We start from the raw sequence: 26,313 nt of genomic DNA on the forward strand, positions 1-26,313 counted from the left end.
AAAGAAGAAAGAATATTTCTCCTCTTCTTGGGGAGAAAGGACTAGTAATAACAGCTTGCATTAGTTTTGTGCTTTTGTTCACAAGCCATCTTCCTATATGTCATCTCGTTTGATCTTCACAACACCCGTCAATCCTCAGGAAGGCTCAGCCTCAGTCTATTAGAACCTTGGGTAAATAAGAGAGTTATTATTGTTGCTGTTTTTAAAAGTGAGGAAACTGAAGTCCCAAAGCCAAAATGGCAGATCTGAGACTCTAAACTGAAGCTTCTGACTCCTGGGATCACGTTTCCACTAAAAACTAAGGCAGGACAAAGGTTTCCCCTGTTTCCTGCCTCTGTTCCCCCAGGTATGTGGGGTGAAGAGTTCTGTCATCACACCTTTTCATGTTGATCTGCTCACTTTGCCCTTTCCCTTTCACTATTTCAAAGATATTAAAGGAGATAGATTATAGCTATAAGAAGTACATAGACACACACACACACACACAAACACATCACCCCACCGCACCCCACATCACACATCATTTCAAGAGTATGGGCAAGAGGCCCCAGTGCTGGGTTTGGGTCCCAGCTGTGGACACCAGAGGGCAGCGCAAACCTAATTATGTGCTCCCAATTGAGCTGGCGCTCCGAGAAAGCAGCGCGGGGAAGGGGGGTTGGACAGCTGCTATGTGTGATGGTCACCGCCCGGGTGCTTATTCTCCCCCAAGTTGGGGTGGGTGGGTGGGTGTCGACGCTGGCGTAAGAAAATGGGGGACGGAGAGCTTTTCCAAGGGATGATCCTGACTCATCTGTATTGCGCAAGATCCCTGGGTGTGTGTTGGAGTGTTGTGTCTGTATGTGATTTTTATGTTGATGTGCCTATGTGCAGATCTGCAGCGTTGTGTGCAATGTTTATGTTTGTGTGTGTGTAGTTTGTGTCTGTATGACTCTGTTCCAGAGAAAGCCACTATCCCAAGCTTATGCAGCAGAGTAGGACCTGAATCCACACCTCTGGAGTCCAAGGAAGGCACACTGGTCTGCAATGATCTTTCTTCTGTGCTCCTTCCGCTCCCCCCCCCCCCCCCCAGATCATCTTAATGAGTCCTGGCCATGGGTCAGTGGCCAGGCCATGCTCCTCCATCCGAGCTAGGCCCCTGAAATCCTCTCACCAGCCTCTATACAATCAGTGGTCATGTGGTTTCTTAGACTGTAGTGAGTGTGTCGGGTGTGTGTGTCGTGTGTGTGTGTGTGTGTGTGTGTGTGTGTGTGTGTGTGTATGTAGGGGGGAAATAAAAGAAAAGTCCCAACCCCCGCTGCTTCCCTGTTCTACAGCACCCTTGAAGGGTGGGGCTATCCCTAAGCAAGGGTCCTCAAATGTGCTTACCCCTCCCTGGCAGAAACCTAGAGTTTGGTGCGGCTGGGGGAGGAGCGGGGAGGAAGGGGAAGAATAGGGCAAAGGGAGAAACTTTCTTGAGTTCTTTGCAGAAGCAAATTCTGGGAGTCCAAATTGGGTGCTTCCGTCCCTGGAGAATAGCGGGGGAGAGGAGGAGGGTAGTTAGGCAAGGAGGAGGCTGAGGACCCTTCTACCTGAGACTCGAGAGGGAGGCCAGGAGAGCGCACCCAGAGACCTGAGATTGGGTTTCCAATCGGGGATCCCCCCTTTTACATATATACACACCCACTTTCTTCCTCTTCCTCCTCTGGCACACTTTCTCTTCTCTGTTGTCGTCAGAGATCCAGGGAGGGACCCGAGGCAAGCAGAGAAGCCGGAAACGGCAGACAGAAGCGGCCGTGGCTGGCACTGAAGAGGAAGACCTGGGAAGTGTTGGGGTTTTTTTTAAATCAAGGGGGGGTACCCTCACAAGGGAGGCCCCCCAACTCGCTGGACAGAGTCCCAAGCCAATGGGGCCAGGCAGTGTCCACTGAGAGAGGGAGAAGACTCCAAAGGGGTTGTCAAAGGTGAGGGGGAGGGGAAGGATCTGATGAGGGGAGGGTTGGGGGCCATTCTTGGTCCTGAGACTTGTCCCCCTCCCCATTTGGGAAAGGGGGGAGTTAAATGGGAGGAAGATTCTCAAATTCCCTGTCCCTAGGGAATGTCTTGGGAGGCGGACACGAACTTTAGGGGCTTCTTCAATTGTGGGCGGTGGGACAGGAGTTTATTTTAGAAAGTTTCTTCTCCCTGGGTTTGTACCTGTGTCTCTCTCCCCACACCCTGAGCGAGTGCCTCTAGGTGTCGTAGTGGTGGGAGGTAGACCAAGAGATTTTCCTTCCCATTCTAGAGAACAGGGAGGGCAATTTGCTCCCTTCCCCAAAGACAGTTGATGCCCAGAGCAAGGGGGAAAGGCCCTATCTCCTTCCTAACAGCCCTAACCCCTAGCTGCCAGCCGTGGGGGTGTGGCCAGGATGGAGATTTGTGTCTTAGAGGAAGGGCTTCAGACCTCATGGTTGGGGGGGGGGGATTTCCCCAATTAATACAAATGCATTGCTTCCCCTTCCTATATGTTTCTCTCTGCCTTTCCCCCTCCCCAACCCACTGACTGCTTGACGCGACTGAGATTTCTCTGAACTCAGTTAACCGGTCTAAGCCCCACACAAACGCCCTTACCGTCCCTTCCTTACTCCCAGATATGGGTCCAAAGCAGACTGTAGTGCTAGTAGCTCTTTTGACTTTGCTTCTGGAAATCTAGAGATGGGTCCTACAGCCCGTTGAAGTTCAAGATCCGTAGTTTCCTATAATGGTTGGGAAAGATAATAGGTCCCGTCGACTTTTGAGGAGAGAAAACCTTCCCTTCTCCTTTTCCTACTGGAGGGCTTGAGGAAGAGGGAGAGGTAGAGAGACCTCATTCATCCTCTGGAATATCTAGTCATTCTCTCTGAAAGACTCCAGTTCAGAGCTATAGGAATATGCCAGGACCCTGGAGAAGGACTCAAAAGTTTGAACTAAAGGAAAAAACCTTATTGGGGGGGAAGTGGTAGCATCATAAAGGGAGGCGATTAGGGGGGCTAAACTCAGGGAATGCTAAAGAAGGTGGAGTCCTAGATGGAGAAATTCTTTTTAGGGAGTCCTGCTCCACAGAAGGCTGAGTCAATGGAGGGAGGCTGAGATTTCAGGGGGAGGGATGAAGTTGAGAACCCTTAAGTAACAACCTTGTCTTCATCACTGGGGGTTTCCAATCCCCTCCTCCTCCCACCCACCTGTGAAGGGGAAATCATGTCAGAAATACGAACTGAGAGGCCCGTGGGGAACTACTGACCTATACCAGCAACTAATATTGCTTGCTCAGAAATTGGAGAATATTTCTCTCTCTCTCTCTCTCTCTCTCTCTCTCTCTCTCTCTCTCTCTCTCTCTCCCATTTCTTTCCTTTTTCTCTTCATTCTATCCCCTGACTCTTTCCCTTTTCAGTCCTCTTCCTATCCCTTTATTTCTCCTCCCTCCTCCTTCCTCAATATTTTCCCTCACATTCTCTTATTCATTGTATTTTGTCTTCTTTTAAATTTTCCTTTATCTCTCCCTTCCTCTTTCCCCTATTTCTTTCTTTTCCTTTATCTTCTTTTTTCTCTATTTCTTTCCCTCAATCTTTGTTCTCAGGTACTCCTGACTCCAGAGCCGGTGCTCTATCCACTGCACCACCTAGCTGCCCCTAGATTGTCTTTCTATCTTGTCATTCCCCCCCTTACAATTATCCTCTCTTCATTTCCCTTTATTTCATCCATAGTCCCCTTCTCCTACTGCCCAGAAATTGTAAATAATAATAATAATTAATAACAACAAATCAAGGAGTTCTTTTATCTCAGAAATTGTGCCCTGCTCAATTGTGCTTAGATGTGTTGTTGGGACAGGCAGGTAGTCTAAGCTGTAGGTAAGGGGATAATATCAGTGAAAGTTGAATGGAAGAGGTTGGTAAATAAGGAAGGTCTAGGAGAGTTCATGTCTCTGAGTTGCAGACTGTAGAGGAAAAACATGCAAATAGAGTAGAAACAGAGATCTTGGAATTTTGGGTTCCTTTTTCATTCTTCCATTTCCAGGAAATTCTCAGACTATGTCTCTCTGGGGTCTGGTTGCACACATGCCCCCAGAAAAATTCCAGGGGCTTTTTGTACAGTTTCCCCAACGACTTCGGCATCTCCTGGGAGACTGGCTGGAAAACCAACCCTGGTGAGTCTGGTATCACCCTATGGTTTAGGGGAGGTACAATCTCCCCCATGGCTTGAAATTCTCATGCATACAGATTCCCTCTCTCTCCACCTCAGGTTCCTTAGACTTCTAAGGATGGAATTACAAAAGTCCATCTGGAATTGTAAAAATTAGCAAGGGCGCAGGATTCTGTGAAAAAGGGAAGGCTGAGGTGCAGAAGGGAGAGTCCTGTGGGGAGTGGGGAGGCAAGGACTCTGGGATTGCTGAGGAATTTGGAATCAAGGATATGGCAGCAGAGGAAGTTTTAGGAGGAGTGCTGGCGATTAAAAAAGCAGGGAGATAAGACAGCATGAGGGTTATGAGGTGGAGAATTAAAGAGGGGGTTGAGTGAGGCAGTTCTCATTGGGTGGGAAGTCATGGAGTAGGGTTGTAGGGAGCTCTGTTCAAAACATATTCTTTTCTCTCCTAGGGAATTCCTAGGTGGCTCTGATGCCTTCTCCTGCCAGCTAGCTAGCACCTTGCTCTCTGACACTGTCCAGCAGCTGAAGGCTGCCGCTGGAGAACAAGGAGAAGGGAGAACAACCATGCAACACATCAACAACATCGAGGTGGGCCTGCCCTGAATTGGGGCAGGGCTAGGGCAAGGGAGAGAGGGAACACACATTTATTAATCACTTCTTATGTGCCAACCTCTAATCTAAGTGCCTTAGAATTATGATCTCATTTGATTCTCACATATACTACAGGAGGTGGGTCCTATTATGATCTCCATCTTACATTTGAGAAACCTGAGGCATATAGAGGATAAATGACTTACCTTTGGTCACCTAGCTAATATCTAAGACTGAATGTGAATTCAGGTCTTCCAGACTCCAGATCCAGTGCTCTATCTGTGACATCCAGATACCTACTATGACATTAAAAAAAATAAAGGCTTGGTACTGGGAAGAAGTCTATACATTTGATATTTGAAGAATGTAAGGCTGTATACTGCCTGCAAATTGCATTGGTCTTTTAGTGTCTATTTTTCCAAGGCTAATTGTGTGTTGTTGTGTGTATTTGGAGCAGGGTAGGAATGGGAGATAGCTGAGCCCAGACTAGCTCTAACTAACCATTCCTTCTTGCTTCTGCAGAGTATATACCAGAGGGACCCACTGAAGTTGGTGGCCACTTTTCAACAAATTTTACAAGGGGAAAAGGTGGCCGTCATGGAACAGGTATTGCAATTTCAATTCCTCAGTCCCTGATTCAGTCTCCTGAGTTTAGGGTCTAGAAATGGGAGAGAGTGAAAGAAAGTGTTGTTCTGAAATACTCCTCCAGTGGAAAAACTAAAGTCCCAGAAGATTAGGACTAAAAATTGAACTGGGGGGCCAGAGGAAGTTCTAAGATCAAATTGAAGGAAGATGGTAGGGTAGGGGGTGGAGGGTGGGTGGGAAGCACCCTTATGGGAGAAGAGAATTAAAGGTTAGAAGTGAAGGAAGGTCTGAAAATAAATTTTTAAACCCCATCATTCCCTCTTCCCCTAGTGGCTACAGCAAGATTATCTGAATACATTGCAAAGGATGGCAAGTCAGACATGGCGGGCATGCGTATGTGTGTGCCTTATCCCAAAGGATAGTTAGAAAGAAGAGGTGTATCTTCTCCAGAACATGGAGAGGGACCTGGAAAAGGAGATAGACAGTCACCCGAGTGTGGAGAAAATGGGTGATGGATGTGATGACCCACAGCATCATGGCACCTGTTTCCTTACAGTTCCGTCGCCTACCTATTTCTTTCCACTGGAAACAAGAAGAACTAAAGTTTAGTATGGCCCTTCGAAGACTGCAGCACCATGTAGGAGAGATAAGGGCCCTCCGGGAGGCTCTCCAGCAAGGAAGGGACTCAGGACAAGGTAGGAGGAAGAAAGAAGCTTAGATGCAGATATCCATGAGTCAAAAAGGTGAAGAGGATAGAGCCCAAGAGTTTCCCTATCAGGTTCAGTCCCTGGGAGTCTTGAGAGTGTGAGTGGGATGGAGATAGCTTCTTCTTTTTCATCCCCCAGCTCCAACTGTCTTTGAATTCTTTATTCTCTCTTTTAATACCTTAAGCATGTCTACAGAACATGATGGAGAAGCAAACTAATGGAACAAGTTCAAGTGAGGTAAATGAAGGCCTGAGGGGATGGAGAGTAAGCTCAAAGAATGACAGAAGGGGAGATGAGGGTAGAGCCTGGACTTTAAGTGGGGGCTAGATTATCACTTGCTTGGAATATGGGATTTATATTCAAACAGGAGTTGTACTACATGATCTCCTTCCAGAAGACCTAGGGTAGGTGAAGGGACAGATAAAAGGATGGACTTTGGGGCTGGATGAAGGATACACATGATGACAATGATGCTGATGATGAAACCAATTTTTCTGAATCTTTTTTGCTTCTCTCTACCTACTCTCTAGTCATTGCCAAGATTACTACAAGAGACGATCAGAGAGTTTGAGGGGGCCCAGTCCCTGGTGCTGAAGAAGATCCAGATCTGGAAGCGGCAGCAACAGCTGGCAGGGAATGGGGCACCCTTTGATGAGAGCCTTGCACCTCTTCAAGAGAGGTCAGAGTTGGCATGGGGAGGGCACTTGGATCACAAAGTGATAGGAGATGTGGGAAGAATTGAGGGACCTTGGGGGGGAGTCAGGTGATTGAAGGTTGTGGGAAAGGTCATGCTTGGATCTATGAGAATTGGAATAGAGGTTCTAGGAGGGAAAGGGAAAGGGCAAGGGCAGAGGGGAAGAATCCTAGCCTAGTAAGTATCTCGGACTCTTGAGAGGCTCCCTGGAGACCTGTCCCTCTTATCAACTTAGAGACTACCACCCCAGGGCCTTCTCCATCAAATGATAACTTTCTTGACTCCCCCAACAACTTCCCCTCTTACCCCAGAGCCTTTAACTACTTCACTGAATCTCCCTTGCTCTAGGGTCCCTGATCTCTTTATCCTAGAACTTCTCTCCCCAGTCCTAGAGCTCGTGTGTACTACTCTGTATCCCAGAGTTCCCAAGTATGACTCCTTATTCTCTCTGTCTCTGGTGGGAATGAAAGAAAGCAAGGGTCTAAGGAGTGAAGCTATATGAGAGAGATGGAAAAGGAGAAGTGGAGTCAGTCAGTGGGGACCCAACCCATGATTGGAGCAGGGTGGTCAGAAGCAAGAGCTCCTTGACACCCCTGTTCCTGGCCCCAGGTGTGAGAATCTGGTGGACATTTATTCCCAACTGCAGCAGGAGGTGGGTGGGGCCACTGGGGAGCTGGAGCCCAACGTCCAGGTTGCACTGAACGGCCAGCTGGATAAAATCCTTCGGACTCTGGTTACCAGGTACTTCTCCCTCTCGAGCAGAGGTTTCTCGACTCTTCCCCTTTCCACCCTCACACAACACAACTCATTGAGGAGGGCAGACACTAGGGAAGGAGTGGGGGATATTTTGTATAGAAGACCTGGACCAGGGCAGAACCACAGAGGGTGGCACAGGGGAAGCAACTTGTGGGGCAGTCCTGCCCCCTGCCCTGGCTTAGTGTCCCCTTGACCTTCTCTCTACAGCTCTTTCTTAGTCGAGAAGCAGCCTCCCCAGGTGTTAAAGACACAGACCAAGTTCCAGGCTGGGGTCCGGTTCCTTCTGGGATTTCGGCTCCTGGGGACTCCAGCCAAGACACCCTTGGTCAGGGCAGACATGGTGACTGAGAAACAGGCCAGGGAACTGCTGAATCATCCCCAGGGCTCAGGGGCTGGATTGTAAGTGAAGGGATTGGGGCTGGAGGACTTCTGGGGGTGGGGCTCCTGCATAGAGGACTATGGAAGGATGGGGAAGCCTGTAACAATGAAGGGACTAACACTAGGTGGGGGATGACGAGGGACCTATAATAGTTGCAAGGAAGAATCTCTGATTTTAGTCTGGGGAAACTCAGAAATGGGGACACAAATTTGAAATAGGAAAATTGGAAGTGGCTTGAGTCATCTGACCCTTGTCAGAACTAGACCAAATATATTCTCACATGTATAATGCTTTCCCCCTAAAACTCTACCTCTGTTCTCCCTAGGGAAAGTACAGGAGAAATCACCAACAATACAGTGCCTCTGGAGAACAGCATCCCAGGAAACTGTTGTTCTGCCCTCTTTAAGAACTTGGTAAGGGGCCAGGTGGTAGGAGTTGAAAGGGAGGTGAGGGAGATGACAGCTTCTGGCACAGTCTATCCAGGGGGATCCACTAGAGCTTCCCAGTTCCCTAAAATGGAAGTCAGGGGACAGACATCATTTCCTTCTTGAGATCTAATCCCACTCTTGCCTTCCCTTCTCTAATATCCCTTCCCTATCTCAGTTATTGAAAAAGATAAAGCGTTGTGAACGGAAAGGTACAGAATCTGTAACAGAAGAGAAGTGCGCTGTCCTCTTTTCTACCAGTTTCACCCTAGGACCCAACAATCTCACCTTCCACCTTCAGGTAATTGCTGAAACATTCCAACATCCAGATAATTGCTGGGATTTTCCAGTTTGTCTCACTCCCTTGTATTCTTGTCTACCCTCTAGCAAGATGTCCATCTTCTCTGTGGCCAACCACCCCAACCCTTCCAGAAATCTCAATTATATTCCCTACTTCCTCTCCATTATGTCACTGGTGTTGGAGTATCTTCCCTCTCTCCATCCCTCTAAAATCTAGCCATCATGGACAGGTGATGATGAATAGTTATCATCCTTTTCAGGGATATCCCATCCACTTTTCTCCTGTCTGGGAAACATTAAAGGGATCAAAATTTTCAGGAAATACCCCTTCCTCTTTCCTTGCTCCCAACCCCGCCCCCCAAAATCATACCAGGGAAGAAAGCAACTGTTGGTTCAGCTATGTCTCTCTCCACTAAGGAGGCCCTCTCCTCTGACTTTTCTACTCAAGGCTCTGTCCCTTCCATTGGTTGTCATTGTACATGGGAACCAGGATAACAATGCCAAAGCCACTATTCTATGGGACAATGCTTTCTCAGAGATGGTGAGTGAGGGGCTCTTAAATCTGTGGAAGGGGGTTGCACTGGTGGGTCAGAAGGAAAGAACTGGAAGGATCAAGGAAGAATCAGAAACAAAGTGACTGAAGGTGAGGGAGAGGGAGAGAGAAAGAGAAAATGAAAGAAAAAGAAAGGAAGGGGGAGAAGGGGAAAGAAGAGGGAAAAGGAGAGGAAGGAGAAGGAGGGAGAAGGAGAAGAGAGAAGGAGGAGGAAAGAGAGAAGGAGAAGGAAAGAGAAAGAATGGTGGGGGAAGGAAAGGCAGAGCTGTGTGGAGGCTTGGGAGCCCTTTTTCTGGCTAATTTTCTTCCACCCGGCTGTTGACTCCTCAAGGATCGAATACCATTCATGGTGGCTGAGAGAGTACCCTGGGAAAAGATGTGTGACACTCTAAACCTCAAATTTATGGCAGAGGTGGGGACAAGCCAGGGCTTACTCCCTGAACATTTCCTCTTTTTGGCCCAAAAAATTTTTAATGACAACAGCCTCAATATGGAAACCTTCCAGAACCGCACTGTGTCATGGGCACAGTTCAACAAGGTCAGTCTCTTTCTCTCTTCTTAGATCATTCTCCCAGAAACCCTGGGAAACACTAAACCTTCCTAAACCAGCACCCTCTGGGGACAAGGAAATCTAGTATCCTCATGCAATGGGAAGAAGGCTGCATGTAGGCAGAGGATCTGGGTTTAAATTATGGTCCTAATATTGAGTACTTGTATGTGAGTCACTCATCAGCTTCCATTTGTAAATAAGGGTCACTGAAGGAATGACTTCTGAGATCCTTTTCAACTTTAAGTCTGAAATCCTATAAAGTATTGATAATGTGGAAAAATAAAATTTATTTCATTAAAATAAGTTTGAAAAACGTATCAATCAGGTAGACTTGAGGAACAAAAATATGTTTTTATGCCTCCTAGCCCCATGATAGTCACTACCTTCCCATATCCCCCAAATCTTTTCATCTCCCCAAACCAATGTCACTCCTGTCCATTCCAATCATCTTGAATCCCCTGATTAGATCCCACAAAATGTGGAAATTTCCTAGAGTAGGGTCTTGATGACTTGGCATCCATTCCAATAGTATGGTTGCAAATTACTCTAGGTTCTTGTAAAAAAAATTTAATAATAACTTTATTGATGACTTTTGTTTTCACATGACAATCTTTTCTAGATATATACTGTCTCTCCCGTCCCCAATGATCCCTTCCTCACAACAAAGAAAAATAGTTAATTAAAACCAATATAGTGATGGAGTCTGATAATATATACAATATTCCATACCTATAATCCTGAAGTTTCCTTTTTAAAATTTCTTTTTTGTCCTCAAGCTTTCTACCAAAGGGAGGAAGATACATTCCCTCATCTTTTCATTAGGTCCAACATTTGACCCTGGGTTCTTAGGGCTGTGTTGAGAAAGTCTAGGTTCTGGCAATTTCTACCTATCTAGAAAGACTTGGAACTTGGGTCTAGCAGTCCAATTGCTTCTTGGGGTTTGCAGATGATCCTAGGAGCATGGGTTTAAAAGACATCCAGTGATGTCAAACTCAGGCAGAAATGGGGTCATGTAAGGATTCCTTATTGATTTAGGAAATCCCATACTGACATTATCTATGTCTTATTGAGTTTAAATTATTTTAAAAAATATTTCCCAGGGTGGCTAGGTGGCGCAGTGGATAGAGCACGGGCCCTGGAGTCAGGAGTACCTGAGTTCAAATCCGACCTCAGGCACTTAATAATTACCTAGCTGTGTGGCCTTGGGCAAGCCACTTAACTCCAACTGTCTTGCAAAAAACAAACAAACAACAAAACAACAACAACAAAAATTTCCCAATTATATTTTAATCTGGTTGAGAGTGGTGTGGACCACATGCAGTTGGTGGGCTACATGTTTGAAATCTCTGCTTTAGTCAAATTCCCTCACTTTAAAGATGAGGAAACTGAGACCCAGATGTGTTAAATAATGTATCTTAAAAGCATATAACTACTTAGCAGAGATGGTATTTCAGATCCTCAGACTCCTTTTCCAATCATTCTTTAAAAATTAACTGACCTACTATCTCTTACTAAGACAAAGTATAGTAATTGCAATATGACTAATAGGGCAATATGTTAAACATGATTGTAAATAAAGAACCTATATCAGATTACTCAATGTCATGGGGAGGGGAGAGGGAAGAGAGGGAGACAGAAAAATTGGAACTCAAAATCTTACAAAAAAATCAATGTTGAAAACTATCTTTACATGTAATTGGAAAAAAATAATTTCAATTTTAAAAATGTATAGTCATTTAAAATTACTTTGACCAGTTGGAGAAATGCCACTTCACCTCAAATCAGTATAATAATAATAATAATAATAATAATAACAATAATAATAATAATAATACATTTTCATAACTTGTTGGCAAATCAACTTCATAGTAACTCTGTGAGGTAGATAGTAATACCTTTCAATGAGGATGAGTATAGAGTTCCATTCCCCTCCACTCCTATCCTCTCACTGAGGGTCAGAAACCCCAAATTCACCAAGGACTCAGCACAGAAGAGAAAGACCTAGGGTTCCTAACTGACCACAAGCTGAATATGAAACATAGAAAATGAAAAATATGGAAAACAGAGCAGATGAAGAAAACTGAAAGGAAATGAGGTTATTCAACCTGGGAAAAAAGTTCAGAGATGAGTTGAAATTTACTACAATTTTTGTGAAGTGTCTAATGATCAATTGTTCATAGAATAATAGGATTGAGAGCTATGAGACTTTAGACACCTTTAGCCCTGTGCCCCTAATTTTACGGATGAAAAAACCAAGACTCAAAGTGGAATAATCTCTTACCATAGAGGGGTCAAAAGGACAATTTTTTTTGAGCAATTTTGACTCCAGATCTAGTGTTCTCTTCACTATACTATGCTTTCCATAAAGGCAAGGAATGTGTTTATCTTTATTTCTATACCCCATAATACAATGCCCACTACATAGAAAGTATTTAATAAAATGATTGTCCCTGAATGACTGAAGATGAAATGGATTTAAACTAAAATAGGAAACATTTAGATTATACTCTAAATTGTTGTTATTATTTTCTATATGACTTTTCATGACCTCATCTGGTGTTTTCTTGGCAAAGGCAATGGAATGGTTTGCCATTTCCTTCTCCAGCTCATTTTATAGATAAGAAAACTGAGGCACAAAGGGTTAAGTAATTTGCCCCAGTCACTAGTGACAGTAAGTGTCTGAAGCTGGAATCGAACTCATGTCTTCCTGACTCCAGGCTTAGCATCTAATGCTGAGCCACCTAGTTGTCCAACTCTATGGTATATGTCCAGCCTATATTTTAAATGATTGTCCAAATGTATATATTCTGGCTAGGTTTTCAGACTGCATCCAAATTCTCTGCCTTCACTTGGACTCTCTTCTTTTCTCTTTCCCTCACTCCTCATCATTTTTGCTAGGAGATCCTCCTTGGTCGTGGTTTCACCTTCTGGCAATGGTTTGATGGCGTCCTGGATCTCACTAAGCGCTGCCTCCGCAGCTACTGGTCAGACAGGTATGTTACTCCTGCTGTTGCTTCCAGAATCCTCTCTTCTGGAGTCCTTCCCCCTTTTCCCCAAGAATATCCAGTGTCCTCCCAGTTTCTGATCCTTCTTCTTCATCCTTTGGTCCCCAGGCTAATTATTGGCTTCATCAGCAAACAGTATGTCAACAACCTACTTCATAGTGAGCCAGACGGTACTTTTCTCCTTCGATTCAGTGATTCAGAGATTGGGGGCATCACTATTGCACATATCATCCGGGGCCAAGATGGTAATCTCAGATTCCTGCCTGTGTTCACAGGACTCTTTCCTGGGCAGAGACTTTTTAAGTAAAAATACCCTTCTGATTCCTTACTGTTTATCCTGTTTCATGGGTCTCTAACCTTCAGAAGTCCCTTATCTCCTACTGCAGTCAGCCCCTCTCCTCCTCTTTCCTGCTCTCTGTTAGGATGAGCCACATTGGCTCTCCCTCTTCCAAAGTACCTTCACCTCTTCCACCACCAAGCCCAGGACTTTGTCTGTCAAAGGCTTCTTTGCTCCCAAAGACCTAAAAAGACCAAGAACCCATGAGCCCCCTCTGTCTCCCTTTTTGACTCATATATGCCTATCCATGGGCTTTAATTTCCATTCTTTCTGTGTATACTCTAACAATATAAATTCAAAAGTGCTAGTGGGGCAGCTAGGTGGCACAGTGGATAGAGCACTGACCCCGGAGTCAGGACTACCTGAGTTCAAATCCAGCCTCAGACACTTAATAATTACCTCACTGTGTGGTCTTGGGCAAGCCACTTAACCCCATTGCCTTGCAAAAAAAAAAAAGAAAAATATCTAAAAAAAAGTGCTAGGGATTCAAGACTACTGGATCACCTTCCTCTTGACTTCATGATCTGAGCTAGGCACCTTTAATGAAGGCAAGAAGAGCAGAGAAGTTTGAAATTGAGGAGCTTGGGGTCTTTCTTCTGATCCTAGGTACGCCACAGATTGAGAACATCCAACCCTTCTCAGCCAAGGATCTATCTATTAGGTCCCTAGGGGACCGGATTCGTGACCTAGTTCAGCTTAAGAACCTCTACCCAAAGAAACCTAAAGATGAGGCCTTCCGGAGCCACTATAAGCGTAAGCTGGAATCTTCTCCCTTTCCTCCCTCCCTGCCCCCCACTCAGAGCCCCTGCCTTTCTAAACTTTCTAGTCTTTCCTTACTATTTTATACATGCATTATATATATAAACATACTATAACTAAAATATTAAGAAAAAATAAGTGTGTGTGTGTGTGTGTGTGTGTGTGTATTTACTTCTTTCACTCCTGGTCTTCTATGCTTCTTACTTCTTGCTCTGGGTCCCCAGCTACTTACCTCTAACTCCTGACCTACCCTTTCATTATTCCCCATCTTGATCATTCATTTTATCTTCTCTCATCTCCTTGCTTTCAGTCACCTACTCTGTGTTCACCCTAATTCCCTGTACTCTATTTCTATCTTCCTTTACCTTGTTTCTCCATTATCTTATCTCTGTCTCCATTTCACTAGGTTTCCCATCCTCTCCCCTAATTTTCTCCCATCTCCCAATTCTGTATCCTAACTGCCTTAGACCCATCTCTTCCTTTTGCTTTTTTTCCTGACTCTCCATCTTTTCTCTTCTTTCCTTTCACTGTAGCGGAACAGATGGGCAAAGATGGCAGGGGTTATGTCCCAGCTACTATCAAGATGACTGTTGAACGGTAAGTAGGGTGAGAAAGAGACCAGAGTCTAAGTCTGTAGTGCCCACATATTTTCATGTGGAATTAAACTTCTGAGCATGGACTGTGGGGTCCACTGGTCAGATATATATTTGTCTTTCTATCGACCTTCAGGGACCAGCCATTACCTGTTCTGGAAAGTCAACTGCCTGCCATGATGTCCACATCTACCTATGACCTTCAATCCAGTCCTGAGTCCTTTGACCCACGGTTAGTATCAGAGAGGGGGGGGTAAGGATTTCTTTGGATAGTAAGGGAAAAGTAATAATAATCCACAAATAATATTGATTCAATACTTTAAAGTTTAAAAAGCATTTTCTCTGTGAGACAGAGACTAGATTATTATTCCCTTTTTACAGGTGAGGGACCAGAGGCCCAGAGTGCATTTAATCTGTCCATGGTCACAGAACTAGAAAGAGTGGGAGCTGGGGTCTGGACCTATATTTACTGTCTCTAAGTCCACAAAACCTTTGCCTCTTTGAATACCAAGAAGTTGGTTCATGGGAATAGTTTATTGGTAGGAAGAGCCTGGGGAAGCTAGTAATGACTACTAGGGGCTTGTTAAGGGAAGGGAATATTATGTATGTGCAAGGGGGAGGGGCATATCTGATTGAGTTTCTCAGTTTTTGTTTCAATGGAATGGGTGCAATAATGCCCTGGAGGGGTGATAATGGGGTCATGGAGATGGACTGTGATCAGATGGTTTTTTTGTTCCTCAGTCCCAGGGCTCAAGTATTCCCAGTATGCCCTGTGCAGCCTCAATTTCGTGTACAGTCACTGGAGGAGTCCTATAAAATGCCATCCAACTTCCAGGAGTAAGTCTAAACCACATCTAAGGGAAGTCAGATGAAATCTAGACTGAGGGAGGGGATATTTGGTTGCAATTGCCCTCCACTTGATGGGGGACAGAAGATTCTGAATTTTTTATCATTACGATCTACTATTGTGGCAACTAGGTGGCGCAGTAGATAGAGAACTGACCTTGGAGTCAGGAGGACCTGAGTTCAAATCCAACCTCAGACATTGAATCATTACCTTAGCTGTGCGATCTTGGGCAAGTCACTCTTAACCCCATTGTCTTAAATAAATTTTTAAATCTTTTTAAAAAAGATCATCTATTACTAGGCATAGTGGGGCATATTACTAGGGATACTGGTTCAGAGCTGTCGTAGGCAAAACTAATCAGATGTCTTCACTAAGTCTGAAACCAATATATTTGGGGTTGGGTTGGGGAGGATACCAGGCTGCCTAAAGATTGGTAAACTAGACTAGGTTGAGAAAAACAGAACAAGTTAAATCTTCTGCATTCATCATTAGTTGGATCGGTCTCTTGAGTGGCCCCTGCATTTCTAGCCTGTTAGAGATGGGGAGATTTAGTCTGGGGGAAAAAAAGGACCCTACTAGAGGGGAATGGAGACAAGACTTAGAAAACTATTCAGCTGTTTCCTCTCCAGGTCTCAGGCTCCTCTTTGTCCTCTGGGCTCTTGAGGGACTTTATAGCTCATGTTACTGATTGCATAAGGCTTTGGGATGCCTATTTTATTATTATGTTCATTTTTCATTTTTCATCAGAGTCTGTCTTCTCTCTCCTATTAAACTGAAAGTTCCCTTAAGTCAGAAACTGTCACTTATCTTTTTAAAGTCCCACAATGCCTACCTAGAATAGTCCTCAATGAATATCTGTTGATTAAGACTTCGGGAAGGCTAGAATTATGAGAATCATAGTGAGTTAGAGCTGAAAGAGACCTTGAGAGATCATTCTGTCCATTTGCAATTAGCTCTTCATAGGATCATAGGATGGAGAAGTATCTAGTCCAATCCCTTTCATCTTGCAGATAAGGGAACTGAGGTCTAGCAAGACTAAGTAACTCAGCATCACCGAGAGTGGTAGAATTGGACCAGAACCCAGGTTCCCAGCCCAGTGCTTCTCCTACTAAATATCTTCCTTTCCAGTGTCTCCCTTCCCTAACAATGTCCTCCCCTATCATCCCTGCATCTGCTTGCAGACCATCCCTACCAATGACACTGATGCCTTCTATAATGAGTCAACCGAACCTGTCTTTTGACCAACCACATTCTCAGTGAGTAACAGGATTGTCTTGAAGACTGCTTTCCTCTCTCCAACTCTACCCCTTAGGGCAGCTAGGTGGCGCAGTGGATGGAGCACTGACCTTGAAGTCAGGAGGATGGGAGTTCGAATTTGACATCAGACATTTGACTGAACTAGCTGTGTGACTTTGGGCAAGTCACTTAACCCTGACTGCTTCCTATCCAGGGCCATCTCTAGTCATTCTATTTCATATCCCCCTCACTCAAATCCAATTCATGTGCTGGTCATAGCATCACTTCCTAGGTCATGGTCTTCTTCAAGGACAAATATGTTTTTTCTCTCCTCATTACTCACTGCTGACATTACTTGTGACCCTGAGCAATCTGAGCCTCAGTTTCCTGATTTGAAAAGTAAGTGTTGGACTAGAGATTTTTGGGGTTTTTTTGCAAGTAATTGGGGTCAAATGACTTGCCCAAGGTCATACAGCTAGGTAATTATTAAGGGTTTGAAGCTAGACTTGAACTCAGGTCCTCATGATTACAGGGCCAGCACTCTATCCGCTGTGCTACCTAAGCTGTCCTAGAGATCTCTTAATTTCCCTTCCATCTCTAACTCTATGATCATGTGATCTTCAGGAACAGATCACCTTGAGCCCATCTCTTTTTATCTCAAGCAGTAACATCTTATCCCCAAATCCAGATCCTTACTTGCTCTCTCCTGTGCCACCAAAGGGTTTTGATTCCACCTGGAGATCCAGCAATCCACAATCCCAACACCATGGTCTGCTCAGATGTGAGCATGAGTGAGGAAGAAGGATTAGGATTTCCTTTAGAAAACTGGTGAGTTTTGGGAATAGGGAAGAAGGCTAGTGATGGGGGCACTGGTGGGAAAGAAACAGGGCTAGGGGCAGGCACTGAATGGAGGATGGAACTTGGAATAATTGGGATGGGGGCGGAGAGAAGTGCTATAGCAAAGAGATGGGAGGGGTGAACTTTCCTCTTCCTATAATTGCATCTCTCCATTATTCTCCCATAAGGGGTGAAGATCTCCCTTCCTTGCTGCCCCCGACTGATCAAGACCTGACCAAGCTTCTCCTGGAGGGGCAATTGGAAGTAGGGCCAGGGCCCCTGCCAACCCAGCCCCTTATATCCACTTCGCACTATGGGCAGCCTACTTTGGCACCTTCTTCCCATTTGGACCTAAGTGCCAATCCCAGTTGGGGGCCCTAGCAGCAATGGGGGGGGGGTCTGGGAGATCCTTTCTCTTCTTAACCTTCAAGAGACCACCCCAGGCTCCCACCAACCTTTGAAGACGGGAGCCTGGTCTGGAATTCTGTCCATGATTTCTGCCTCTTCCCCAATCATACTCCCTGGGATAATCATGAGGGGTCCCTGGCCCTTCTGCTGATAGACCCACCATCCATCAGAGTAAAAGGACTTTTGTCAAGAGAACCTGCTGTGGGCAATACAGATCTTCTCCTACTCCCCCATTACCTCTCCTGAACAGGAGAGGAAGGTTAGTCTGCAAATGAAAAATCCAAACATGCCGGCACATGCCACTCTAGGCAGGAGTCACAAGCATTCCTCATGGAAATGTGCAGCAGGTGAGGGTGGGGGAAGGGCACCGGTGAGAGCACAATATTCCTTCCTCCTGCCTTTGTGGACATAGCACCCACATGCAGAAACACAATCACATATTTGCACTGTTGTCTGAGGCTGAAGTGATGAGCTGGGAAGAAAAGGTAGTCCGGTGATTGGGGGGGGGGGGGGAGAAGAGGAGAAGGGGTCTGTATGGTTGGTTTCTGGTGTGGGTTTCACCCAGATTTAAAAAATTAAAAACACCTTGTAGACAGCGGCTTTGTGTCTGCACAAGTAAAAATGTGTGGATTTTTCATATATGATGCCACAAAGGCTGGTCTGTTTTTGCATGTGTAACTTTTTTCACAAATGCAAGATCTAATTGTGATTACACAAATATAAATGTATCTTTCTGTTTTTGCATATGTGTGTATGTGTATATGGCTTTTGCCAACTCAGCAAACCCCAAGCCTCAGAGGTCTCTGGTGGGTGAGAGAATAGCATTTGTTTCTTCCTTAGGACAGCAGTTAAGTCTTGAAACTCTGTTCAGAGTATTTGACCAGGGTACCTTTACCAGAGAGTGTTGGACTTAAAATCAGGGAGATTGGAGTTGGAACCCACCCTCCTCACTCACCCACTGATCATAAGTCTCTGGGCAAGTTACCTAAACTCTCAATCTCATTTTCCTCAGCCACCAAATGGGGACAATAGCACTTACCTTCCAGGGCTGCTCCAAGCAGACCATTTGGATGATGGGCCCAATTCATGTTTAAAAATTCTACTTGCAGCCCAGACAGGAAGCAAGGCCCCCTTTAGTTCCCCCCTTCAAATACCAAACCCTGCCCCAGATTCTTCCCAGTGCAAGCCACCCCCCACCCTCTGGGTCATGAATCCTAAGCCATAAAATAAATTTTATTCCAAAATAACAAAATAAATAATCTACTGTACACGGTGTGAAAGGACAGATGTTCTAACTGCTCAGACAGACGCTGTAGTTCAGTCCCAGGGCGGGGGACATCCTGAATCCAACCCAGGCCCTCCAGAGGGAGCTAGGGAAGGGCTGGTTTTTACAGAGGAGCCCACTCCACCCCCAGTTGAGTGAGGGGGAGGAAGGATGACGATCTTTTTTTTTTTTTTGAGGGGGTGGAAGTAAACTGCAGCGTTTGTTAAATTAAAGAAACAAACTAGAAGCACAAACATGGGGAGGAGGGAGGGAAGTTGGAGGGAAAGCTGGGGTTCTCAGGACTCCCCCACTTGCACTGAGAAAAGAGTTTTCATTTTCAACTTCTGGACTCTTCCAGAATGGCTCCAACGTCTCCCCTAACATCCAAACTGTTTACCTGTGGATACAGGGGTTCAAAACTAGAATGTGTATGAGGGAATGAGGGAGGAGGAACCCCAGAATGTCCAGGAGAGGTGCTTGAGAGGCAGAGTTCGCACAGAATCCCTTTCCCTCGAAGCCCCTGGGGGGGCACCAGATTCTGCCCTCCTTCTGGCTGCCTTATTGCTTGATGCCCCATTTGTCCAATGCCCATGGAGCAGGGGAGGCAGATGGGAAGGTCTGTGGAGGATCAGAGGGATCTGAGAGTCGGTCCAGGGTCTGTGGGAGGCAGAGGTCCAGGGGTTCCAGTCCATTGGGTCAGACATCCCTCACTGCCGGCTGGCCTCAGCCTCCACCTTCACACTGGCCCTTCTGCCTTCGACCAGGGCCGGATGGGTCCCAGGGGCAGGACACCGCTCCAACAAGCCCTCTTCAAACTCTGCAGAGAGATGGGGTAGGTTAGGAAGGGGGCCTTGGCCTGGGGGGGAAGGCCGGTTCCGAAAAACAGGAGAGAACAAAGGAAGGGCTGAGGGCTCAGCTCCCTCCAGGGCCGGCCCCAGCCCCCAGACTGTGCCGGGCTCTGGAGCTCTAAAAGGCTTTCTGGCTCCGGGTCTCCTGCCGCTGTATTGCAGGAATTTCTGGTTCTAGCAGGAGCTGCGGGGGCGAGTTGGCTCTGACCTCTCCTCCTCTCCCCCCTTCTCCTGCTCTCCTCCCTTCCCTTCCCTGGGCCTCTCAGGCTCACCCCACTCCTGCCACCCCCCTTCCCCCCTCCCACCAAGTTTCTGGGAATCCTGGGGGGGGGGGGTGGCGGTGGTGGTGAGAAAGACGGCCAAAGAAACACAGGAAGCCACCTCCCAACTCCTCCCCCAGGCCTAAGCCCCCCCAGTCTCCACCCCCACTTCCCACCCACACACCATTTAAAAATACTGAGCTAGGGTTGGTGGCTTCACCGACTGCGTCACTCTCAGCCTAGCAGCTGCCCCCACCCTCTCCCCCCCTCCCTCGCCTGCACCTCCCAGTTGGGCTCTTCCACACCCATCCCTGCCCCCAGCTCCCCTAAACACAACTCTGTCCCCACACTGTTACATCTTCTCCTCCCTAAGATGTTTTCTACCCACCCTTCAACGAGTTCCCCATATCCCTAACTATCCCCCATTCTCCAACTTGTGGAGCAATTAGGCATCAAAAATGAAGATTTCCACATTCCCTGTGTAGAAACTTCAGCATTCTATAGGTCCCTAAACGCAAATCTGGTCTCCCCAGGACCTAGGATTACTCCCATTCTCCTCTAGTATGCCTCTGTTTTTAGTATGTTTCCTCCCCTAGTTGCATGTTTCCTTTCCCCAGAGTGTGAGGCCTAAGGAACCATGCCAGCTGTCTCACCTGCGAGGGGTGGCTTCGCAGGCAGACAAGGGCTGAGCCTGCCCACACGGTCGTGGGAGACAAGGCGGGCAAGCCGCAGCCCCTCGTCCATCAGTGTCTGCTGCAGGATGTGGCGGCTCCACAACCCATGGGCGGGCAGTGCCAGGGGCAGGTCAGCAGGGGGAGGCGTCAGCCTTGGGCACCCCACAGCTGTAGGCATGGGGCACTGGTCAGACATATTATGATGGCAACATAGAATATAGACTCCCCGAGATCCACTCAGCCTGCCCCAGGGTCTCCTCTAGTCCCTTATCTGCCAGGCAAAGGTTAAAGTAAATCTAAACTATTCCTGCTTTCTCCAGAGATCAATCAATCCACTGATCAATGGGCATTTATATAGCACCCACAATATGCCTGGTACTATAGGTTCCTTCTCTACTAGTTGGCTCCTTGTTGGGCAAGGGTTAAACAACTCAATGCACAAGGTTTCTACTGCCACCCCCTTATCAAGGAAGGGGCAAACAGCTCTGTAGCTCCACAAAGAACCCCAATGGTCCCACCCCTGCAGCGGTCCAATCTGAGCTGCTGCTGCTGCCACCTCCACTTACCTTGTAAGTGTCCGTCGAGACTCTCCCCAGACAGGCTGGCACTATCCTCCTCCAAGCTGGGACGGTACAGAGGGCCATAGGCCTCAGGTCCTGGAGGTGGCTGGAGAATTTCAGAGTGACTCTGCTCCCCAACCTGCAGGCAACCCAAATGGAAGAATGAACACCCAGGGCGGATGGTCATGGGAGATGCTAACATAGTCCCATGGCACCATTGGGATAGAGGTCTAAGGGTCCACCTCAAAGCCCACCCCATAATTTCCCAGAGAAACCCACCTCCTGCTTCAGTTTCTTCAATGGTGGGCCCCCCATCTCTTCTGTGTGCAACCTACAGGTGAAGAGGGTTGGGGTAAGAAGGGCAGGAGACATGTTGGAGAGGGGGGAGCAAGTTCTGGGCTGGGGTAAATTTGGCATTATATGAGTCCATTAAGAGGCCAGACTTCTGTTAACAGATCTGTTTCACTATAGGCAAAATGGGAAGTAGGCTTTCTCTCATCCTCCTGGGAGTGGGGGGAGGGAAGACTTCAATTTGCTTTGTGGTCAGGGGCTGTTTTTGGTTTGGAGAATAGGGCTCCTTTGGGCAATATCCCTAATCTGACTCCCAGAATAAGAACAGGGAATCCAACTCACATCACAAGACAAGCTGAAGAAGGGGTCTGCTTTTCGGTGAGTGAAGGTTTGGGGAAAAGGGGTCTCACCTGGAACCCTTGAGAGAAGAGAGATAGGTACTCTCTCGGGCCACTTGACGAGACAGGGAAAAGAGCTCAACTCTCCGGAGTAGAAGTGTGTTGTCCCTCATACAGAACTGGGCTGCTGCCTCATTGATGGTCAGCTGCAAGGATTAGGAGGCACAGGAGTCAGGCCCAGAGGTGCTTCTGAGGGAACCCTAACCCACAGCACTCCATCACTGGGCCCAGAAATCCAGTCAAACTATTCTGACAAGTGATTTTTTCTTTTATCTCTTCCCAACTCTCTGAATGGAATCCAAGCTGCAGCCCCATGATAGGAAAGGGGGAAGTTGAGGGGAGAGGACAGGCTTGGGGCGTCCACCTGTTGCTTCCTGGGAATGGTAGAGGCCCTCCTCAACAATTATAGGGGTCTAGGTGGCACTTGGGACATGCTTGGCAACAGATGGCTGGGTTCTCTTTTGTACCAAACTTTCCCCTTCTGGTGGAGATGAGAGCTTCTGTCAAGCCAGGTGAAGGAGCCAAGAAGCTGAACTTTGAAGAACCTGGGGGCCACTGAAGGATGCTGGGGATTTCTAGAGCCTACAGCAGGTGCAGGGCCCGGGGCAGGGGGTGGGGAAAGTCAATGAGGGGGACCCTGAGGTCCTTACCTCATGGAGACTGAGCTGTTTGCCTTCCCTGCGCTTGGAGTCAAAACGTCCATAGATAATGCTGTATTTTCTGATTTCTTCCTCTTTGTGACTGTCATTGTCATCCATTTCAAAGATGTGCCCTACACTTCGAGCTAGCTTCTTATTCAGCTTGAGGAGGGATGTCACCTCCCCAGCATCTCCCCGTGGGAAGCTTCGGATCAGGCGCTCCACACTCTCGATCACCATTCTAACCATCTCTGGTTCTAATCGATCTGAACCACCTCCCACCCCACCTGCCCCAGGCCCATCTGAAACCCCACCCCCAGCAGGTGGGGAGAAAGGAGGCGAACTGGCCTCTTCCTCTCCACCAGCACCAACGTCCGACTCGGGGGTGCTTCCTCCTGCCCAGACTCGTGGATCTCCACCTCCCTGGCCCCCAGGCAAGGGAGAGAGTTTCTCTCCCAGTTCTAGTGGACTTTTGGGACTGAAGCTTCGGGCACTGCCCGCCTTGTCTCCTGGGCTTCCGTGTCCATTGCTCATGCTTCCTTTTCGACCACCTGCTGTTTCAGAGATCTTAAAGAGAGGGATGCTGGAAACAGGCACAGCAGGTACAGGCTGACTGAAGAGCCCCGGGTTGGTGGCCCATTCCCTCAAGGCCTTCTGCAGACGTCGGACATGGAGAGGTTTGGTGGCCATGCCCACCAACGCCATGATCTCCAGGAATTCTTCTTCTCCTGCCTCACATAGCTGCTGAACGTCGTCCCCCCCCTGCTGGATGAAGGTCTCATAGTAGGACAAGAGGTTGGCACGCTGTAGGACCCGGTACAGCTGCAGCTCCCCCAGTGTCCGGGGCAGTGCCATGGTTGGAGCACCAGGCCTAGGAAGGGGCACACAGGAAGAAGAGAGGTCAGAGGAGCTCCCTCAGTTGGTCACCAACCCTGGACCCATTTTGTCTTCCTCTTGAAAGCAGAGTTTCTACATTTCTTGTAAAGGTTATTCACCTGCTCATTCTGAATGCTCTAAGATGACCTGGGAAAGTGGAAGCTTCCCAGAAAGAAGAGAAGCCAATTTCATGGTAAACTTGCACCAATGAACAAGTGGGCATCTGTCACAGCAACTATGGAGTGCTGGTGCCCAGCCTCAACAGGACCAAAGGTGTCCCAGGTCTCATCCTGTTTTTACTCCTCTTGCCTTTCCCTTATCTTGGTATTAGAAAGCCAGGGCAGTTAATGCCATATCAACTGCCGTGCCAGTTAAATTGAAGCCAGTATATGCTGAGCATGGCCAAGAACTCCTCCCTCCCCAACAAGCCTCTTTTACTGAGAAACCTGTAATATCAAAACTCTGCTCCCCAGCTCTCTTCTACCTGGGGCATGTCAGAAAGCACCCCTGATCTTCAGCTCTACCCCCCCAGGGAGTTCAAGAAGAGCTCAGGAAAAACGGGGCCTCCCCCAGCCCCAGTTCTCTGAAAGCTGAGCTGAAAGGGGTGTGGCTCATCCCCTACCCACCAAGCAGCACCTCCCTTCCCCCACCAACAACTTCCAAGGCCTTGACCTTCTGTCCACAGTGCTCCTTTTCTGAGTATCCCCCCTCCCCATCATTGCAGTGACCTTCTTCCACCCCCCTCTATAGCCCCCAAGGCCTCCTAACGCCTTGGTGCCAAGGAAGAGGAGGGCAGGGGTGTATTCATTGTTCCCTTCAGGAGCTGTTCTGCCCACGCAACTTCCACAGTGGCTGAGTGTGTGGGTGCAAACGCCCCTGGGGCCCCCACCTCCTACCTCCCACCTCTTCCCTATTCCCATCCACCTCTGCAGAAGGGGGGTAATGAAAGATGGAGGGCCCCTTGCACTCCTCTATACAAAAGAGGCAGAAGTGAAAGGAAATTATTGAATGCATGCCCTTTCTGCCTTATGTTCTCTTCTCTCCGAGAGGTCTGCTGCTAGCCCCTGAAGAGCTCATTTTCTGTCTGTGCCCATCCTGAAGCAAGCAGAAGCAGTTAGGGGCACCGAGGGCACCCCTAAGCCATGGAACTTGCCCTAGGGATGGAGCTTCCTAGTCCCAGACACCTCCAACCCTGCCCAGCTGTGCCTGGGGTCTGGGTAATCTTGTGCTGGCCGCCAGCAGAGGCCGGGCCTCCTTCTCTACGGACTCACCGCCCCCACCCTTTTCCTCCTCATCCTCATCCCACACTCTCTCTCTCTCTCTCTCCTCTGGTTTCTTTGGGAGCTCCCTGGCAGCGCAGCGCAGCGCAGCCCAGCCCACTTCTCCCCACTCACTTGGCTCGGGGCTGCGGGGTCCGGCGGGCGCTGTCCCCTCCGCCCGGAGGCTGCTCAGCTGTAGGGGACGGCGCCCTGTGCATGGACGGCGGGAGACCCTCCGGGGGGTCCTCCCTGCTCTGGTCCGGGAGCGCGCTGCCCGATACCTGGTGCCCGGGGCTCCGGGGGAGGGGGGGTCCGCCGCTGGCCGGGCTCCGTCCCTGCCTCCACGTCTCCTCTCTCCGTGGCTGTGTCTCGGAGCCTCTGCCCCCCTCCCCGGCTGCGCTTGCCGCCTCCTCCCCCGCAGGACGCACGGGGGAGCGGGCCCGGCGCTGCGCTGGTTGCCGGGCGGGCTGGGGGCGTGGGCAAAGCTGGAGGCGGTGGGCGGGCGCCGGGACCTCAGCCCGGGAGAGAGAACCGAGAGAGAGAGAGAGAGAGGAGAGAGAGAGAGAGAGAGAGGAGAGAGAGAGAGAGGGAGGAGGGAGACTGGCCCAGCCAGGAGGAAGTTAGAGGGGGTGGAGGGGTGGGGGAAGGGGGTGGGCGGTGGAAAGGCAGAGGCGGGGGGCGGAGGCGGAGGAGGGGGCCGGATCGGGGCGGGGACTTGGGGCTGGGGCACCCAGGAGGGGACTAGGTGACCTAGGCCAGGCTGGACCTCAAGGGCGGGGCCAGAATCTTTCTCTGCTGCCCACTCCGGATGCAAAACCCGCCTTCTCTCCGCCCTCGCTCTCACGTGAGCGCCCAAGCAAGCTTCATCCCAGCCCCCAACTCCTGCTTCCCAGACCCCGCCAACCTGGGAATGGAGTTCCACTACCACGCACAGGTACGCACAGAGACAGCTACACAAACACAACCACACACACACACACAGAGGGAGAGAGAGAGAGAGAGAGAGAGAGAGAGAGAGAGAGAGAGAGAGACAGAGACAAGCAGAGTCACCCCAGCTCCCTACACGCCAGACCCTTGGATCCCTAGGCCTTTTAGTCTTAGTGGCATAATTGAGAAGAAGGATAGAAGCAGTGTGGAGGTGAGGCGGTATTTCTGGGAAGAGTTTTTGTCCGGCTGGAAACTCAGCCAGTCACCCCGTCTGCTTCTTCTCTTATCTATTCAGTGGAAAGCATTCTGATTTGGGATTAGAGATACTTAACTCGAATCTCCCCCTGCCACTTACTGGCCCAATCACCTTGGGCAGATCACCTAACCCCTCTCTGGGCTTGTTTTCTCTATTAAAAAAAAAGGGTTAGGGGAGGCTAGGTGGCGCAGTGGATAAAACACCGGCCTTGGAGTCAGGAGTACCTGGGTTCAAATCCGACCTCAGATACTTAATAATGACCTAGCTGTGTGGCCCTGGGCAAGTCACTTTAACTCCATTTGCCTTGCAAAAACCTAAAAAAAAATAAGGCTTATTTTCTCATCTTTTTTTTTAACCTAGCAG

At 48.2% G+C, this 26,313-nt stretch overlaps 2 protein-coding genes across 4 annotated transcripts; one reads left to right on the forward strand and one right to left on the reverse strand.

Moving 5' to 3' along the window:
- The first annotated feature begins 1,515 nt into the window (after positions 1 to 1,515).
- On the forward strand, positions 1,516 to 19,188 carry STAT6 (signal transducer and activator of transcription 6). Of its 2 annotated transcripts, XM_074226328.1 has the most exons (22): positions 1,517 to 1,940; positions 4,009 to 4,138; positions 4,587 to 4,725; positions 5,251 to 5,334; positions 5,870 to 6,008; positions 6,205 to 6,257; positions 6,551 to 6,699; positions 7,324 to 7,455; positions 7,678 to 7,869; positions 8,175 to 8,262; positions 8,453 to 8,575; positions 9,023 to 9,115; positions 9,459 to 9,665; positions 12,576 to 12,670; positions 12,791 to 12,927; positions 13,626 to 13,772; positions 14,312 to 14,375; positions 14,508 to 14,603; positions 15,113 to 15,208; positions 16,400 to 16,474; positions 17,175 to 17,282; positions 17,480 to 19,186. In XM_074226328.1, exons 2-22 carry the CDS (start codon positions 4,023 to 4,025, stop codon positions 17,670 to 17,672), a joined length of 2,526 nt encoding a protein of 841 aa, XP_074082429.1. In that variant the 5' UTR covers positions 1,517 to 1,940; positions 4,009 to 4,022; the 3' UTR covers positions 17,673 to 19,186. The 2 variants fall into 2 exon arrangements, with proteins under 2 accessions (XP_074082430.1, XP_074082429.1); XM_074226329.1 differs by lacking the exon at positions 16,400 to 16,474 and having other exon boundaries at positions 1,516 to 1,940; positions 17,480 to 19,188.
- Positions 16,035 to 25,364, reverse strand: NAB2 (NGFI-A binding protein 2). 2 transcript variants are annotated; one of them, XM_074226330.1, is made up of 7 exons: positions 24,903 to 25,364; positions 22,645 to 23,503; positions 22,007 to 22,140; positions 21,585 to 21,636; positions 21,312 to 21,444; positions 20,725 to 20,913; positions 16,037 to 19,780 (listed from the first exon to the last, which is right to left on the reverse strand). In XM_074226330.1, the coding sequence occupies exons 1-7, from the start codon at positions 24,983 to 24,985 to the stop codon at positions 19,671 to 19,673; spliced, it is 1,560 nt and encodes a 519-aa protein (XP_074082431.1). In that variant the 5' UTR covers positions 24,986 to 25,364; the 3' UTR covers positions 16,037 to 19,670. The 2 variants fall into 2 exon arrangements, with proteins under 2 accessions (XP_074082432.1, XP_074082431.1); XM_074226331.1 differs by lacking the exon at positions 20,725 to 20,913 and having other exon boundaries at positions 16,035 to 19,780.
- Between the last annotated feature and the right edge of the window lie 949 nt (positions 25,365 to 26,313).

This window comes from Macrotis lagotis, chromosome 2 (genome assembly GCF_037893015.1).
Source record: "Macrotis lagotis isolate mMagLag1 chromosome 2, bilby.v1.9.chrom.fasta, whole genome shotgun sequence".
NCBI lineage: Eukaryota > Metazoa > Chordata > Mammalia > Peramelemorphia > Peramelidae > Macrotis > Macrotis lagotis.

Coding starts and splice junctions, on each gene's coding strand:
- STAT6 (XM_074226328.1), top strand. CDS start 4,023: ATGTCTCTCTGGGGTCTGGTTGCACACATGCCCCCAGAAAAATTCCAG. Junction 7,870..8,174: donor CAGGGCTCAGGGGCTGGATT/GTAAGTGAAGGG, acceptor TGTTCTCCCTAG/GGAAAGTACAGGAGAAATCA. Junction 12,671..12,790: donor CGCAGCTACTGGTCAGACAG/GTATGTTACTCC, acceptor TTTGGTCCCCAG/GCTAATTATTGGCTTCATCA.
- NAB2 (XM_074226330.1), bottom strand. CDS start 24,985: ATGCACAGGGCGCCGTCCCCTACAGCTGAGCAGCCTCCGGGCGGAGGG. Junction 22,141..22,644: donor AACAGCTCAGTCTCCATGAG/GTAAGGACCTCA, acceptor TAATCCTTGCAG/CTGACCATCAATGAGGCAGC. Junction 20,914..21,311: donor TCTCGACGGACACTTACAAG/GTAAGTGGAGGT, acceptor CCATGCCTACAG/CTGTGGGGTGCCCAAGGCTG.